General features: G+C 37.6%; 3 protein-coding genes and 1 long non-coding RNA gene across 5 annotated transcripts; 2 read left to right on the forward strand and 2 right to left on the reverse strand.

Annotated features, from left to right (window-relative positions):
• The first annotated feature begins 98 nt into the window (after positions 1-98).
• Positions 99-2097, forward strand: rps9 (ribosomal protein S9). Its single transcript, XM_039680181.2, has 5 exons — positions 99-215; positions 662-774; positions 867-989; positions 1165-1351; positions 1822-2097. Exons 2-5 carry the CDS (start codon positions 678-680, stop codon positions 1997-1999), a joined length of 585 nt encoding a protein of 194 aa, XP_039536115.1. The 5' UTR covers positions 99-215; positions 662-677; the 3' UTR covers positions 2000-2097.
• Positions 2098-2475: 378 nt separating this feature from the next.
• On the reverse strand, positions 2476-9964 carry rap1gapl (RAP1 GTPase activating protein-like). Of its 2 annotated transcripts, none has more exons than XM_039680131.2 (19): positions 9768-9964; positions 9646-9678; positions 9456-9549; positions 9234-9269; positions 9080-9127; positions 7780-7977; positions 7568-7665; positions 7375-7453; positions 7238-7291; positions 6996-7079; positions 6725-6825; positions 6484-6613; positions 4365-4535; positions 3894-3965; positions 3627-3713; positions 3367-3522; positions 3175-3258; positions 3035-3045; positions 2476-2927 (listed from the first exon to the last, which is right to left on the reverse strand). In XM_039680131.2, the coding sequence occupies exons 1-19, from the start codon at positions 9830-9832 to the stop codon at positions 2831-2833; spliced, it is 1698 nt and encodes a 565-aa protein (XP_039536065.2). In that variant the 5' UTR covers positions 9833-9964; the 3' UTR covers positions 2476-2830. The 2 variants fall into 2 exon arrangements, with proteins under 2 accessions (XP_039536065.2, XP_088973925.1); XM_089117799.1 differs by having other exon boundaries at positions 2758-2927; positions 3035-3089.
• LOC120484773 (uncharacterized) lies at positions 5068-9727 on the forward strand. The gene is made up of 4 exons (XR_005623782.2): positions 5068-5190; positions 6514-6648; positions 7841-7946; positions 9061-9727. It is a non-coding gene; the product is annotated as an uncharacterized LOC120484773 (long non-coding RNA).
• Positions 9965-10996: 1032 nt separating the features above from the next.
• On the reverse strand, positions 10997-13546 carry LOC120484728 (uncharacterized). The gene is made up of 2 exons (XM_039680134.2): positions 13457-13546; positions 10997-12711 (listed from the first exon to the last, which is right to left on the reverse strand). The coding sequence occupies exon 2, from the start codon at positions 12681-12683 to the stop codon at positions 11106-11108; it is 1578 nt and encodes a 525-aa protein (XP_039536068.2). The 5' UTR covers positions 12684-12711; positions 13457-13546; the 3' UTR covers positions 10997-11105.
• Positions 13547-14719: the final 1173 nt, after the last annotated feature.

Raw genomic sequence — 14719 nt, forward strand, 5'->3', positions numbered from 1 at the left:
ATAAGGCGCTTTTAATTCATTTCAGAGTAGGGGACATCATTTTATAGAAATGCGCCTTTAAGCCAGTAGGGGGAAGCAAATAATTCATAAATAGGGATTTAAACGGAAGACGCAAAGCGTTGTGGGTTTGTGGGTACTGTAGTTTAACAGCCGTATATAAATTTCCGGCGAGGCTGAGACACGCTCTCTTTACTCTGCGAGCCTGACACAGACAGGTAATGGCGGGCTGATCGTCATCCTTATTTCTTTTCAAAATTACTCACCGTTCGTTCGTTGTGGTTTTTTATTAACATTAACAAATATGTGTGTAGTAGGGAATCTATCTTCACGCCCAGTATTGTTGTTGGTTACATTAAAGCACGTTTCTCTGCTTATCGCGCGGTGTAACTTGGCGCAACGTGTTTCCATAAGGCTTTTAGGCCTAGTCATGAAGTGATCTCTCATGCTCCTAATTTTTGTTAATTTAATTTTCTCCTAACGTGTAAGGGTTGATTACATGTTTCTTCAAGTATAATTTGAAACCGTATGATAGTGTTACATTTTTTGACACGAAGCCTTATGTTGCAAAGATGACGAAACACTGTGCTGGTGAAGTGTTAAACCTTTAAATGTAGTTTATTTTTAATTTACAAAGTCAAATAAAATGTTTATTAATTCACAGGCGTCAGTAAGTCGCCATGCCGGTTGCCAGGAGTTGGGTTTGTAGTAAGACATACGTCACCCCCAGACGTCCCTTCGAGAAGTCACGTCTCGACCAGGAGTTGAAACTCATTGGTAAGAACAAAATGAAGGAAACATATTTTTTGACTTCTGTGTCCCTAATGACATTGGTGTAGACATTACATTTTAAATCATTTTTCCCACAGGTGAGTATGGACTCAGAAACAAGAGAGAAGTCTGGCGTGTGAAGTTCACTCTGGCCAAAATCCGCAAAGCTGCCAGAGAGCTCCTCACTCTGGATGAGAAGGATGCTAGACGTCTATTTGAAGGTAGATGAAATGTGACTTTTTTTCAAAACTGAGTGGCCAATGATTAAAATGTTAAAAAGTCTGATTGTCAGTGCTGCCTAGAATTCCTCGTCAATGAGGCCATTTATTTGCTTTTTAACTTTTATGTTTGGCATTGTCTCCATCCCTTTCTTACCGTTTTATCATCTTATTCTAGGTAATGCTTTGCTTAGGCGTCTGGTGCGTATTGGAGTGCTGGATGAGGGCAAGATGAAGCTTGATTACATTCTGGGCTTGAAAGTGGAGGATTTCTTGGAGAGGAGGCTGCAGACCCAGGTCTTCAAGCTTGGCCTTGCCAAGAGCATCCACCACGCACGTGTGCTCATCCGTCAGAGGCACATCCGGTAAGATTCAGAAGTGTGCTGGATGTCTAGAACCCTCTCAGTTTAGAACTTTTTAACATTGTAAACCATTTACCTGAATATATTGTGCCATTGAGGTTTTCTTCCTCTTTCATTAGCTGACCATGTTTAAACCTCTTGGTGAGTTGGAATGAAATATTCTGCAAGGTCAATTCGGTGATTATACCGTATACCTTTGCTTGTAATAAAACCCAGAGCTTTCCATGACGTCTGGGGTGCATTGCACAAAACAGTCCACCAGGTAACGTATGTGGGCACTTTGGCAGGTCTTGTACTGTAATGTTGCTACAATTTCTCTTGGCCAGTGATTAAAAACTTTAAACTGTCAGATTGTCGGTGGTGTCAAGAATTCCTCGTGAATGAGGCCTCGAGAGCAGCATCAGTTCTTGAAGTGAATAAACCTCAATGCATGTGGCTACATTTTTTTTATTTTTATTTTCCTTGTTCTGCAGGGTGCGCAAACAGGTTGTGAACATCCCCTCTTTTGTGGTGAGGCTGGACAGCCAGAAGCACATCGACTTCTCTCTCCGCTCACCATACGGTGGTGGTCGCCCTGGCCGTGTGAAGAGAAAGAATGCCAAGAAGGCCCAGGGTGGCGGTGGAGGCGGTGATGATGAAGAGGAGGATTAAACTCTTCCCTTTCAGAGGGATGGAGACACTCAGCAGTGCTTGCTTTTGTTTCTCTTCTCCCTCAAATTTTCAATAAAAAAGGTTTATTCCAAATTGTATTTGCTTGTCCTTTTCAAGTAATATTTTGTTCACTAATGTTACATTACTGAATTGCCCATGAGCTTCAACATTTTCTCTATGTGGTTTACCCCTCTGAGGTTTCTAAATGGACCCAATGGTTTGTGTTGCAAGACTTAAGTGTCTTGTGATGAGTTAAAATATTGCTGCAGAATATGATTAGTTTCTACTGAATCCAAATTTGTGAATGAGGTTTCTAGTTAATAAGCTGTACAAAGTGCAGTATATGGTAAAGCTATTTGTGTTACAAATCAGTGTTTACTTAAAGTTTGCAATAAAGTCTACATATTTGTATGGTGTAGAAAAAAGGATGGATGGAAAATAATGCATTTTCCCCAATCTGGGCCTGGTAGGCTGAATGCATGTTCTAATCAAATTTATTGGGTCTTGTTGCAGATGAAACTTAAAAACATTTGAAATACATATTTAATCATAGTTGGATAGAAAACTTCAAATCCAGAAATTAAACCCACTGTCACTGGGGTATATTGGGTATAAGCAGCTACTGAATCTACACAATGCCACTTAAAAAACATTCAAATGATATACATATGAAATCTTATATATTCATATATTTATGATTGCACTTGCAGCTAGTCACAACTTACCTTAATACAAAGTTTTAGTTAAATTATCTATTTACGTAATTGTGCTTTGCACTCTTTACTGGATGTTAAGCACTTATCTTGAAGTCTTGGAAGTATTTTTTTGTGCTTAGTCCCGAAATAGCGACACATCCTTCATTTTTAGTTCATCCTGGGGACTGGTTTGACCTCTCATTTCAGTGTATCCCACTCCGCTTGTCTGTTCGCTGTGAGTAAGGTAAAATTTCAAACTATACACAACTTGTGTGAGAAGCTGTAAGTTGCATTGCACTTAATATCACAGGAAAATTACCAAATATTCCATATATCTTACCTTTCAGCATCCTTTTCCAGTGTTTTAGCAGTAAGGAAAAGAAAAGATGGTCATACTTTAGAAAAAACACAAAATTATGATAAAATATATTATGTCACATGTGTTAAGAGAATATTGGTGTGTTACTGATATTTGCTGACCTTTGGTCGCTGCCCTGCTTGACCACCTGCCTTCTTTGGTACTCCCAAGGTATCGAATGAGTGACTTCGCACTCGAATAGCTCTCTTAAGATGGAAAGGGAGACATAAAGTGATTTATTTGATGCTCATTTTAATGTCAAACAGTAACAATATCAAGGAAGGCCTATTGTATATTGCTCTGAGATTATCTACCTTAAAGTTCTCAATGAATCCTCCACCACCCTCTGGAACACTCCTCCCCCCTTCAGTGAGGGGGACGCTGGGTAGTGACGCCTCTCCCAGCATGCATTGGGAACGGGAAGACAGTTCAGATCGCAGTGCTTCCAAGAGCGATGAACGTGTTCGTGACTGAGACCACAAAATGAGAGAAATAGAAGCACAAGTGTTATAAAATAAGGCTGTGATTTTATAAGAGAATGGTTAGTTCAAGTGTTTTATCTCTGGTTAGTTACCTCTAGTCGACTGAATTTCTCTGCCTTGTAACAAGAGATTTCAGCGTTTATAAGTTTGGTCAAAAGGAACTCTCTTAAAACTGAACCCTGGAAGTAGAAATTCAGAGCATTGTCAGGGACTAATTAAATCATTCACATATGCCAAAGGAAATGTAGTGGGTATGTCATGTTTCTTATTTGAGAGCAAATGGTAAATAATTGTATTGTAACAGAGTTGAAAGCTGCCTTGCTGAAATCTCTGAATTATTACAAGTCATGTGATCTCACCTCAGTAAAAATGGGCGGTGTAGGAAGCGGTGGGCCAAATGGAGGCACATCCTCCCTAGCGGTGATAGATACCTGTCAATCAAACAAGAGATTTTGAAGTACACAGTGAGAGCTGATAAAGCGTTTTAACTCTGATGTTTTTGACAATAAGGTGCTAGATGATACATTAAATTTAATGTATTAAATTGATACATTAAATTTCATTTTTATGATGGGTAAAAACCATGACAAAGTATCCTAAATTTAAACCTAACTGTAACATATTTTTTTCTGATTTACGTTTACTATTATCATCACTTCAAAAAATCTCCACCAATAAAAAAGCTAGAACAACTTTAAGTAAATTGTAAACCTTATTCTACTTATTCTTTTTGGTTCTCTATTTTTTGTATTTTTTATTGAAATATAAATCTGCAAATAAAATAAAATAATGAGTGTTGATAAAGCTAAATGTAGCTTCTTCTTTTTTACCTGAAATGATCCTCCATCTCCACCTTCTCCCTCATTTTCTCTCTTTATTCTCCGTACTGCAATGAAACAATGCAAGAAGTGGGATCTGATCATGTCTGAAATAAAGGGAGTGTGACCCTCTTGGTAAACCAGGGCAACAATATCATTCCCAATGTGTCTCTTTCTCTGCAACTGAGGAGGAAAAACAGAAGAGTAGAGTTGCAATTCAACAGAAAAGAAGACTGATTAAGTTTGTTTTTTATGAAGGATATCCAAGCACTTATTAATCCGCTTGTCTGTGATTGTTCCATTCTGTGTAGTGGTGAGGATTTTAGAGGTTCTTTTAGCAAGTTAAAGTTATATCGATTCACCAGTAGATCGGTCACCGTGATTTTCCCAAGTAAGACATGGTCTTGGAATCAACATTCCTGTCCAAATGTGGTCCTTACCCAACCTCAACCCCAACCCCTAAACTTTTCCCTAAAATCAGAGAGTAATAAAAGGTGAAATACTTCACCCTAAGCCTAAACTTGATATAAAGTGTAAACTTGTCCCTCAATTTTGATTGGTTAATTGGAAAGTTCAAAAAGATGTAGATCCAGGAACACGTGGTACTTGGTGAAATCACGTTTCCCCCCAGTGGGCAACAAGAGTAGTGACTTGTTTAGTGAATCATTAATTCATGAACGAATCAGTGACTCAATAGATTCGTTCAACCACACTGATTCAGTCGGGAACCTCCACTACTGTGTGTTGATGGGAGACGCAGATTGGAATTTTTTGGGGAAAATATTTTCATTGCCGATGCAAAAATACATTAAGCAACTATCAATGTTGTGTCTAAAATGTAAGTTACTCAATATTAACTTCTAATGTTAATTTATTGTTGAACTGTTGCTTAAAGGGTAACTAAACCCCTGGTCAGAGCCTGACTCCACCCACTAGCAATATTTGAAAAATGCTGAAAAAATGGGCAGACCCCAGCGGGGCTAGGGGGCGTGCACCTGAGACCCGCCGTGAGTGACAGCTGCTGTCAGACTCTAAAATAGAGCGAGACTAGTCTGGAGTGACTCAATAGCTGCCTTTGCAACAGAGCGGCCATTTGAAGTCGAGGACTTTTCTCCCTCACCTTCACCTTCACCTGAAGTGGATGAGGGTGAATTGTATGTAGACACAGGGCCAAATCCATTCGAGCTGCTGGCTCAAACTGCGGTCTTAACTCCCGCATCGCGACCGGCATCTGATGAGTTATGTCGTCGAGTTGATCTCAATAGCGCACGCTATTGATATTATGCCGCTATATGAAAAAATCCAGCAAAATGCACCGGCTCGTTTGTCGACCCTAGAGGATTAACTTTATCCTAACCATAAATTGTGATTAAAATATCCATGATCACTCACATCAAGACGCCGCTGCGGTGGAGGAGTCCATGCAGGACGAGCAGTGTTTGGCACTGCGTGTGGAGAAGCCCATGTCCACCTCTATTCCGTTACTATCCTGATCACTGTACTAAACACTGATAAATCTATGCTAACTTGAAGCTATCCTAACTGTACTATGCTACTAGCTACACAAAATAATCTAAATAACTATATAAATGCTATGCTAACTAGATGCTATTATATGCTATAGTATCCTGATCGTTTTCAATATTCATAAATCCAACTCCTGACTCGCTACAGTAGTTTTGACGGAACCAGATGCTTTTATACCAGGGGCTGCCAAGGGCGTGGTGAGCTCGCACCAAGGGTGTGACAGAGTGCGTCTGAGAGTTCGCTACGTCAGCAAGTACCCCTACTGCAGGAGCTTTCCGTTTAACCTGAAGAGGGCAGCACTCAGACGTTTTTACACCATATATTTGAAAATCAAAACACTTTATACTCAATTGTCAAAAAATGTACTCGAATCAATGAACAGCATTTATGAAGCTCCATTCTTACAGATCATTAACTAAAAAAAGTTGTTTTGGTGTTTAGTTACCCTTTAAAAGCAAAACATCAGTCGTTAGCTGTTGGTCTGAATGTTAGCATAGATTATAACATGCAGTAGGCTATGTTACAAATTTGGTAAAAGAGGTTAATTGATTATTTTAATTAATTAGAATAAAAAACGACATCACACACATTCATTCAATTTAACCTGTTGTGTATCTCCTTCTGTGAACGGCAGTTTGGTGACAACATGGAACATAATCTCTCGTCCATGGAAGGAAGTAAAAACTGCTTCATTTCCTGTCTGGCCATGAGAGACATCCAGACCTCCCCTGAACCTAAGAGATGGAAAATGTTTATGTTCGTTTGGCAGGTGACAACACATTTCAAAGTAGTGTTTTGTTATTGATTTCGATGCACGTCCTGATTTTATTTCCTAACCCTCTTACCCAGTAAATCCTTGCAGTTTGACTGTCTGTCCGAGTATTGATAAAAACTCCAAAAACTCCTCACTTTCCTCATTGTTAGTGAGAATATCTTCCTCTGTTAACTACATCACATACATTGAAAACAAAATAATGTTACTCTAACAAGAAATTACAAATATCCATTTAGGCTTTATTTGTCAAAACCTAGTCAAACTAACAAAGCTGGCATTAGAAAACTGGTGAACATGTCATCTGAACCGGTGAACAAGGCATATTTTTTGTCTCTGCATACCTGTCCTTCTCTCTGGTATAAGACACCGAATTTAAAGTTTTGAGACACTCTGTGTTCATCAAACGCCATTATGATCTCTGGGGCCTTTAGATGCAGAAAGAAAAGAGATGATGGATGACATTTGCATTGATTGTGTCAGAAACGTTTTTACTTATGGAATTTATCAGTTTATAAAAGAAGAATGACAAGTTAGCACTTCCACCAGATCATAGTACAGACAGATTTGACAAGGGAAGATGTACCTTTAAGTAACTCACAGCCTCAAAAACTGGCACGCTGACACTTGAGCACAGCATCTTAAATAACAACAAATGAAAGCTAATTAAACTTCTATTCACTTTCATTCATATGTGAATCTGGTTGTGGGGTTGTGAGATACCTTTGCCAGCTCCACTGCCGTGGGAAATTGTTGAAAGAGAGAAACAGAGAAAGTGCCATTAATTGAGCACTCCTTCATTCTGATAAAATGGGGGGAAAAAGAAGAAGAAAGAAAACTAATCAGGATGATCTGGTACAGGCAGTTACTGCACCCTCATAATGAATTACATGTAAGTTGGGTATAAAATACGAACCTCAAAATGACTCTCAGGCGATTTTCCTCTTCCTCAAGACAAACAGACAAAACTAGGGGCCCAAATAAGGGGTCACAGGCAGTGAACGAATGATGATACTGTAGCAAAGTTGAAAGAAAGGTATACAAATAATAAAAACATTCAAACTATATGTAGAGTTGATTAAGTTTCCAAATGAAAAAAAAAAAAGAAAAGAAAACATGATCACTGACTCTGTGTCGGAAGAATTCCTGAAAGACTTTAGCTTCACTATCTCTCTCCATGATGTCATAGCTCTCCAGACCAAATCCCCCCTGTGAGAGAGTAGGACTGGTCTCCACATGTCTATCCAGGGGAGGGTCGATCCAATAACCTCCAGATTTAGGGGGCACGATGAGAGGTAAGCCATCTCCAATCTTTAACAGCCGTGTCTGAGTGATTGATATTAGTGATTATGGGAACTTGATAATATACACTATGGTTCAAAGGTTTGGGGTCAGCAAGAATTTATTTTCTCTTTTTTAAAACTGGCCATTACTCCAGTTGTCAGTGTCATATGATCCTTTAGAAATCATACTAATATGCTCAAGAAATATTTCTTATTTTAGCAATGTTGAAAACTGTTGTGCTGCTTAATATTTTGTTGTAAAATAATTTTCAGGATTCTTTGATTAATAGAAAGTTCAAAAGAACAGCATTTATTTGAAATAGAATTCTTTTGTAACATTATAAATGTCTTTATTGTCCTTGCTAAATAAAAGAATTAAATAAAAAATAAAATTCTTACAGACACCAAACATTTATATGGTATGTTTGAATTTTCTAAGTACAAGTATGGAACATGTACATGTATATCAGGGTCACTTTTAGCCTATTAGAAAATAAACTCTTTTAAATCATGCTTTTTACTCTCTCACTAAATAGATTTTTTTCCTCTAACGATGTATATGTGTGCCTCATTAGAAGTTTCATCTTTTTAAAACATAAATTCCACCACAGTGAAACTTCCGTTTCGAGATCATTCCCAGCTAGGTCTGACTGGTACCAGTCTGACACCTTCAAGGGTTCCAGAGCTGTAACACAGTTCTGGGTTAGCCAACCCTGAGGCGAAAATCACCCAAAGTCCGAGGGTCTGCTCGGGTCTGCTGTGCAGCAATGCGCTTTAAATTAATGTAAAATTATGGATTATGTTTTGGCTTCGGTACGGTCGAGAAAAGGGATTTTCCCGTAGCGTAAGCTAGTTTACGCAACATGAGAGTAGCCTACTCTCATAAGAGAACTTCCACCACGAAGTAGCCTATATACTGTGTATTCTGTGATGAAAATGACATTTCTATTAAAAAAAAGACGTTTTAAATGTGACCCTCATTTATAAAAATAATAAAACCTGGTACATAAAAGTGGTTAAAGTTGAAGAAACACTCCTTATGATTTGCTCAAAAAATTCTCTAGACTGAAACTTTCACATAAAACAAATAGTTTTGGGTAACCAGCACTCATTTATATTTTTATAGATAAAAGTAAAACCCCTACCTTGAGAGGTGGTGGGAACTCACAACGTTGTTCATCCAATCTGCTACCCTGCAGACAAACACAACCATAGTGAAATCATCATCATCATTGCAACTACACTGTATTTACACAATACTCTGAAAACAAATGTGGAGAGAAAAGATCATGACGTTACCTGTAGCTTTTCAATGATCGCAAACAACTCAGTGACCTGCAGAGAAATGACGAGGAAATGACAGAAGCAGTGAATGTTTCAGATAATGCACCCTGCAAGGTGTAATCAGAATATTATCAAAATACTGTAAAATGTCATTTGTCCAGTTTCCATGATGCAATTACTATCTCCATAGTTTCATTTTCAACATATTCAGAACGTCTAAAACGGGAGATTTCTTACCTTCTGACTGGACGGTGCAGAAGTGAGTGGCTTAGCCTCACTGGAGGGGGAATCCAAAATATCCAGTATGCTGTGACTCACAGATTCTGCACAACTGTAACACACAGAGAAAAGCGTCATGGAAAAGTCTGCGTGCGATAACTGAGTTCAAACACCTGAGAACAGCAACAAACCCAAACTGTAAACTGACCTGCTCTCATTTCCAGTGATGAACTTGTCAATCCTGTGAACAGAATAAAGATGGAACTAATTCAGTCAACATTGTATTCAAATTACAGTAGTGACTGAATGCTTTTTGTCTTATTCACTCACCCTCCGTAAGCTCCGAATGTGAAACTTCTTTTTCTGGAGAACAACTTCTCGTTTCTCCCCTCCATGGTAAGTGTTTATTACAGACAGCCACAGAAATATGCTAACCAGGCATGCAGGCCATCACTCCTGATAGGGAATTAACTGCTTCTCTGTCTGTCTGTGTGTGTATGTGTATCTCTCTCTCTCTTCTCTCTGCCCCCTGCTACTCTCTCATTTAATCTCTCCTTACATCCTTCCTTGTCTCCTGCTGCCTTTTGACTGACAGGAGTAACTCTTGCATGCCCATCCCCTGCCACTGACATCAGAGGTCGGTGAACTATTGCACATACAGACCAACTAAAATGCTTTGAATAGATACAATGCTGAATATTTGCTCGCTGAAATTGTATTAAATTGTGTGTTTAGCATTTATACAGGCTACATGAATGGGCAATGGACTACTGCTATAGACCTGTTACCCTTTCAGTAAGCAAGATTCATCAATTATTGACCAAACTCTCTTAGAGAGAGGAGGCAAGGCAGCAGGGGAGAGAGGGAGGGAGCATGAAAAAGAGGAAGAGAGAGTGAGTGAGAGAGAGAGAGAGAGGAGGGGGGCTTAACCAACGAGAGAATAGAGAAATGAAAAAGTGATGTTGAGAGGGGGCAGACACTCAAATAAGGCACTCACTTGATTGGTTTATGTTTTAAAATTGTAAAGGCATACCATTTATTTACATATTACTTTAAACACACAATGGAAATCTCATACAAAGTCATTACAATGCATTTTATATGCATTTTATATTTTGGAACTGCAGGCGGTTCATGGGTTTATGTCAAATCATACAAATATGACATTAAAAAATATTTTAAAATAAAACACTTTCTAAAAAATATTACGTTTCATTTTTGTGCCTGCGTATCATATCATGTTAACTGACATCAGAACATACAGTCACAAGCATAGACCACTTGAAGGAGTGAATGAAAATGAATGAGCGAATTCGTACTGCTGCTTTTTCGATTCAAACTCAATTTGCTTAGAAACATAAGTTTGGAACCCTGACCCTAAACGTCAGCAATAGCAGTAATCAATAATGATCAAAAAATGGCATTGTATGGTATTGTCTTTTTTTTTTTATATTCAAAACTATATTAATCCTGGCTGATATGTGAATTACTGACCTATGGAGAAATAAAACCATAACTGTTTTTTTTTCTTTTCTTTTTATAGTTCCTTATTCGTATAATATATATTTTAGCAACATAATGCTTTGTAACATGTCGTGTTTCTACCCAACACACTGTCCTTACGTATTTAATTTTGTAATGGAGACATGGCTTCTATAAGTTCTTAACTTATGTGGCTTTCTGGAATACCAGATGTAAAACAGCCAGGAAACAGGACAGAACCTCTTCTTCACAGAAAACACGCAATTCATCGATTTTCTGCTGTGTTGCTTCATTCATTCTCAGGTAATTCCAGTAGAAATCTCTGGGTTCGCTACCATTCTTGTGGTAGTGTCTAAACACCATGACGGCCCTGTCAGAGATGAAGCCTTTTGTTTGTTTTGCTACCCTGTTTAAGATGTACATGTAGGCCTGAACTTGATAGCAGTACTCATGTGTTTCATTAAGGACTGCAAAACGACCACCATTTTTTGGTTTAGTGAAGACTTTTCTTATCATGTCTCCAGTGGTTCCTTTACACTCAATCACTATTTTTTCTCCTTTTTCCCCTTTTACGTCTGCTAAGAAGTCTAGTCTTCCAGTGATGAATCCGAACTCTACTTTGTTACCTTTGGTGTACCTCACTGTCCTGTTTGTTTGCAGCTCATGGTAGAACTTCAGGCATTCACGTTCATCTGCTGGGTTCTGGAAATATTTGCCGAAGCTTTGAGGAGAGGAGGTCTTCCAGAGAGCTGACTCGTCACAATAGTCTCTGTTCTCAATGTCACGGATATTTACTTTCACACCCTCAGAAATGTTTGCAAGATTGTCTCCAACTTTTGACTGACTCCAGCTCCTTGTCTGTGTTGTAGCGTATTTAGCGGGTGTGGAGATAGCCGTTGTCTGATATTTGTCTCTGAGCCTGAATCCACAGCTTGTGTTTGATACATTCTTTCTCCACTGTGCTCTTAGACTTTCCTTGGAAACTTCACTTTTTTCAAAGAAAATCATCACTGTGATTTCAAGAACTTTTGCATTGTCTTTCAGTGACAGTGACTTCTTAAGTTCCCGGCAGCCGAGACGTGGAATGCTGTTAAACTGAAGCTTGAAGTTCTCCAGCTCTTTTACAATATCCTGGGCTTTCTGAATGATCTCTGCATTCTTTGATAGACTGATGACTTTAGGATTTAAAACACCTTTGGGCAGGTCAATCCGGAGTGACTTTAGAAGTACAAGGTAGTCATTTTCATTCCACATTTCACTGGGGCTGGTGCTAGAGCTGGTCACCAATCTGGAACCAGGATGCGCTTTTTCATTCAAAGAAACCTTAGACTGGAGCCTAAATCCTGATTCCGAACTGTCAACTCCGGCATCAGCCTCACTGGAAAAATGGGAACTGACATCCAGCCTTTTTACACTAACATGTTCTTTTAATAAGTCTTCATTCCTCCATTGTCCCCTTGCTTCTTTGTTCTTTAGAAGTTCTTTAGAAGTTGTCTTTCCACTCCCAGAGACCCTAACTCTTGAATGCTTAATTTGACTTTGTCCCTTTGTAGCATGTCCTAAAGCCTGATTTTGTGTTTGTCTTTCATTCTTTCCACCTGTATTTTCAGTCAAGCCGACCTCCATCCTTATTTTCAGTTCTAGCTCGTCAACATTACTCAATCCCTTCTGCCTATCCAACCACTTTTCCCTTTTCCATTCCCCATCTTTCCCTGCACCAGCCTCTGCTTCCGTACTCCACACGCTGGATCTTGTAGGCTTCATGTTTTTTTATGTTTAAAATTCTTTATATCTGGAAAACATAAGCATTGCATTGACTGCACTTAAAAAATTAAGCCAGCAACTTTTTTTCTTTTCTATGTATGGGAAAGCTGATAGAACTGATAAAAAATAAATAAATAAAAAATTCTTCAGAATAAACTACACAACCAAACATCTTGGTGATGTGCTTTTGTGAAGATTTTTTGTATGAGATATTTTCTGTTGATATGAAAGTTCACTTTACTAGCTATATCATAATAATAAATAACATGTATGACTGCATTTATAATTTGTTTTCTTTTTATATTAAATATTACACATACAGATGTAATGTAATGTGTATTTACATCACAGGTTTGGTCTTAAATTTCATAGGTTAAAGGTGATGATTAAAGGTGGTATTAAAAAGGTCTTAAAATGTTTAAAGGCCTTTCTGTAGACACACTATATTATAATGGAATATAAATGTCTATATGAAAATATGATTTAATCTTGTTAGAGAAAACCAACATGGCATCTGGAAATTTGCATGCGTGACAACCTGTCATGTGATCTCTAATTAGTCTTAAAGTTTACACTTTTTTAAAATGTTAACACTTAACTTTTGTTCAGTAAATCGTGTTAAAATATTTTAATCATTTGTGTGTTTTCTACCAGTTTATCTGAAGCATTTGTTTAAAGAGACTCTATTTTCTTACACAGTAAGTCCAAATACTCATATTGCTTAAATATAACACACACAAGTGTCTTCTCTAATGTATAAAATATATACTTACTGAGATTTTTATATGGTTCGAACTTCAAGCAGTCAAATCTTGTCAAGACTTCAAACACATAGGCTAACACGACGACTTGTGCTTATGTTATGTGATCTTTTAGCTGAAAAACAGGTCAGTCTAGATTGCAAATGAGTCATTTCCATTCAAGCCTTACATTTACACTTTCATTTTCCAGCTGATTTCATGTGTGTTTAGATTGTGTTCTTGTTTTCGTAAATCCTTAAGTATCAGGGTGAGTCATATAAAAATGGCTTGCATAAATCTCTTTAAAGATGGAATTTCGGTTATAAAAGTTAGAATAATTAGTAAAAAATATATACAGTATTTAAATTTTATATATGTATGTACTGTATATCTTGTATATCTACTTTATTTCTACTCCTGGATTATAATTATTATTTTAATATATCTAACATGTATTAGCATATATTGCATGTAGGCATATTTATCCATTCATTGGACAGTCACAGGATAGATAGATAGATAGATAGATAGATAGATAGATAGATAGATAGATAGATAGATGGATGGATGGATGGATGGATGGATGGGTGGGTGGGTGGGTGGGTGGGTGGGTGGATGGATGGATGGATGGATGGATGGATGGATGGATGGATGGATGGATGGATGGATAGATAGATAGATAGATAGATAGATAGATAGATAGATAGATAGATAGATAGATAGATAGATAGATAGATAGATAGATAGATAGATAGATAGATAGATAGATAGATAGATTCTTTTCCTGTATGTACAGTGAGGAAAATAATTATTTGAACACCATGCTATTTTGCAAGTTCTCCGAAATCATGGTAGGGTCTGAAATTTTCGTTTATAGGTGCATGTCCACTGTGAGAGACATAATCTATAAAAATCCAGAAATCACAATGTATTATTTTTTTATTATTTATTTGTATGATACAGCTGGTATATCAAAAAAAAAAAGAAAAAAAAAAGAATAATGGTTCTTAATTGTCTGATTCTAAAAAGACTGTAATATTTCATAAATTAAGTCCTGTCTAGCTGTAGAAATAACACGTGCTAATTTCAATTGCAGATAAAGAGTGCAACTGATCTGATTGGCTGAACTTATTCAACACACTGTAATGCTAATATAATTGCTATTAATTCTGACGTGAATACTGAAATGTGATCTGATATTCTTTTCAAAATGTTGACTTTAAATTGCGGTATAAATACTGCTGCAGATGTTATACTAGATCTGGATCTGGATCTTTTGAGCCATCAATATGATCT

The sequence above is a fragment of the Pimephales promelas genome, chromosome 12 (genome assembly GCF_988280905.1).
Source record: "Pimephales promelas chromosome 12, fPimPro1.hap1.1, whole genome shotgun sequence".
Classification (NCBI taxonomy): Eukaryota; Metazoa; Chordata; class Actinopteri; order Cypriniformes; family Leuciscidae; genus Pimephales; species Pimephales promelas.

Excerpts from the sequence above, each read along its gene's own strand:
- rap1gapl (XM_039680131.2), bottom strand. The coding sequence starts at position 9,832 with ATGGAGGGGAGAAACGAGAAGTTGTTCTCCAGAAAAAGAAGTTTCACA. Across the intron at positions 7,292-7,374 it reads CGGCAGTGGAGCTGGCAAAG|ATGCTGTGCTCAAGTGTCAG; the intron begins GTATCTCACAAC and ends TTGTTATTTAAG. Across the intron at positions 3,523-3,626 it reads AGAAATTCAGTCGACTAGAG|TCACGAACACGTTCATCGCT; the intron begins GTAACTAACCAG and ends TTGTGGTCTCAG.
- rps9 (XM_039680181.2), top strand. The coding sequence starts at position 678 with ATGCCGGTTGCCAGGAGTTGGGTTTGTAGTAAGACATACGTCACCCCC. Across the intron at positions 990-1,164 it reads TGCTAGACGTCTATTTGAAG|GTAATGCTTTGCTTAGGCGT; the intron begins GTAGATGAAATG and ends ATCTTATTCTAG. Across the intron at positions 1,352-1,821 it reads ATCCGTCAGAGGCACATCCG|GGTGCGCAAACAGGTTGTGA; the intron begins GTAAGATTCAGA and ends CTTGTTCTGCAG.
- LOC120484728 (XM_039680134.2), bottom strand. The coding sequence starts at position 12,683 with ATGAAGCCTACAAGATCCAGCGTGTGGAGTACGGAAGCAGAGGCTGGT.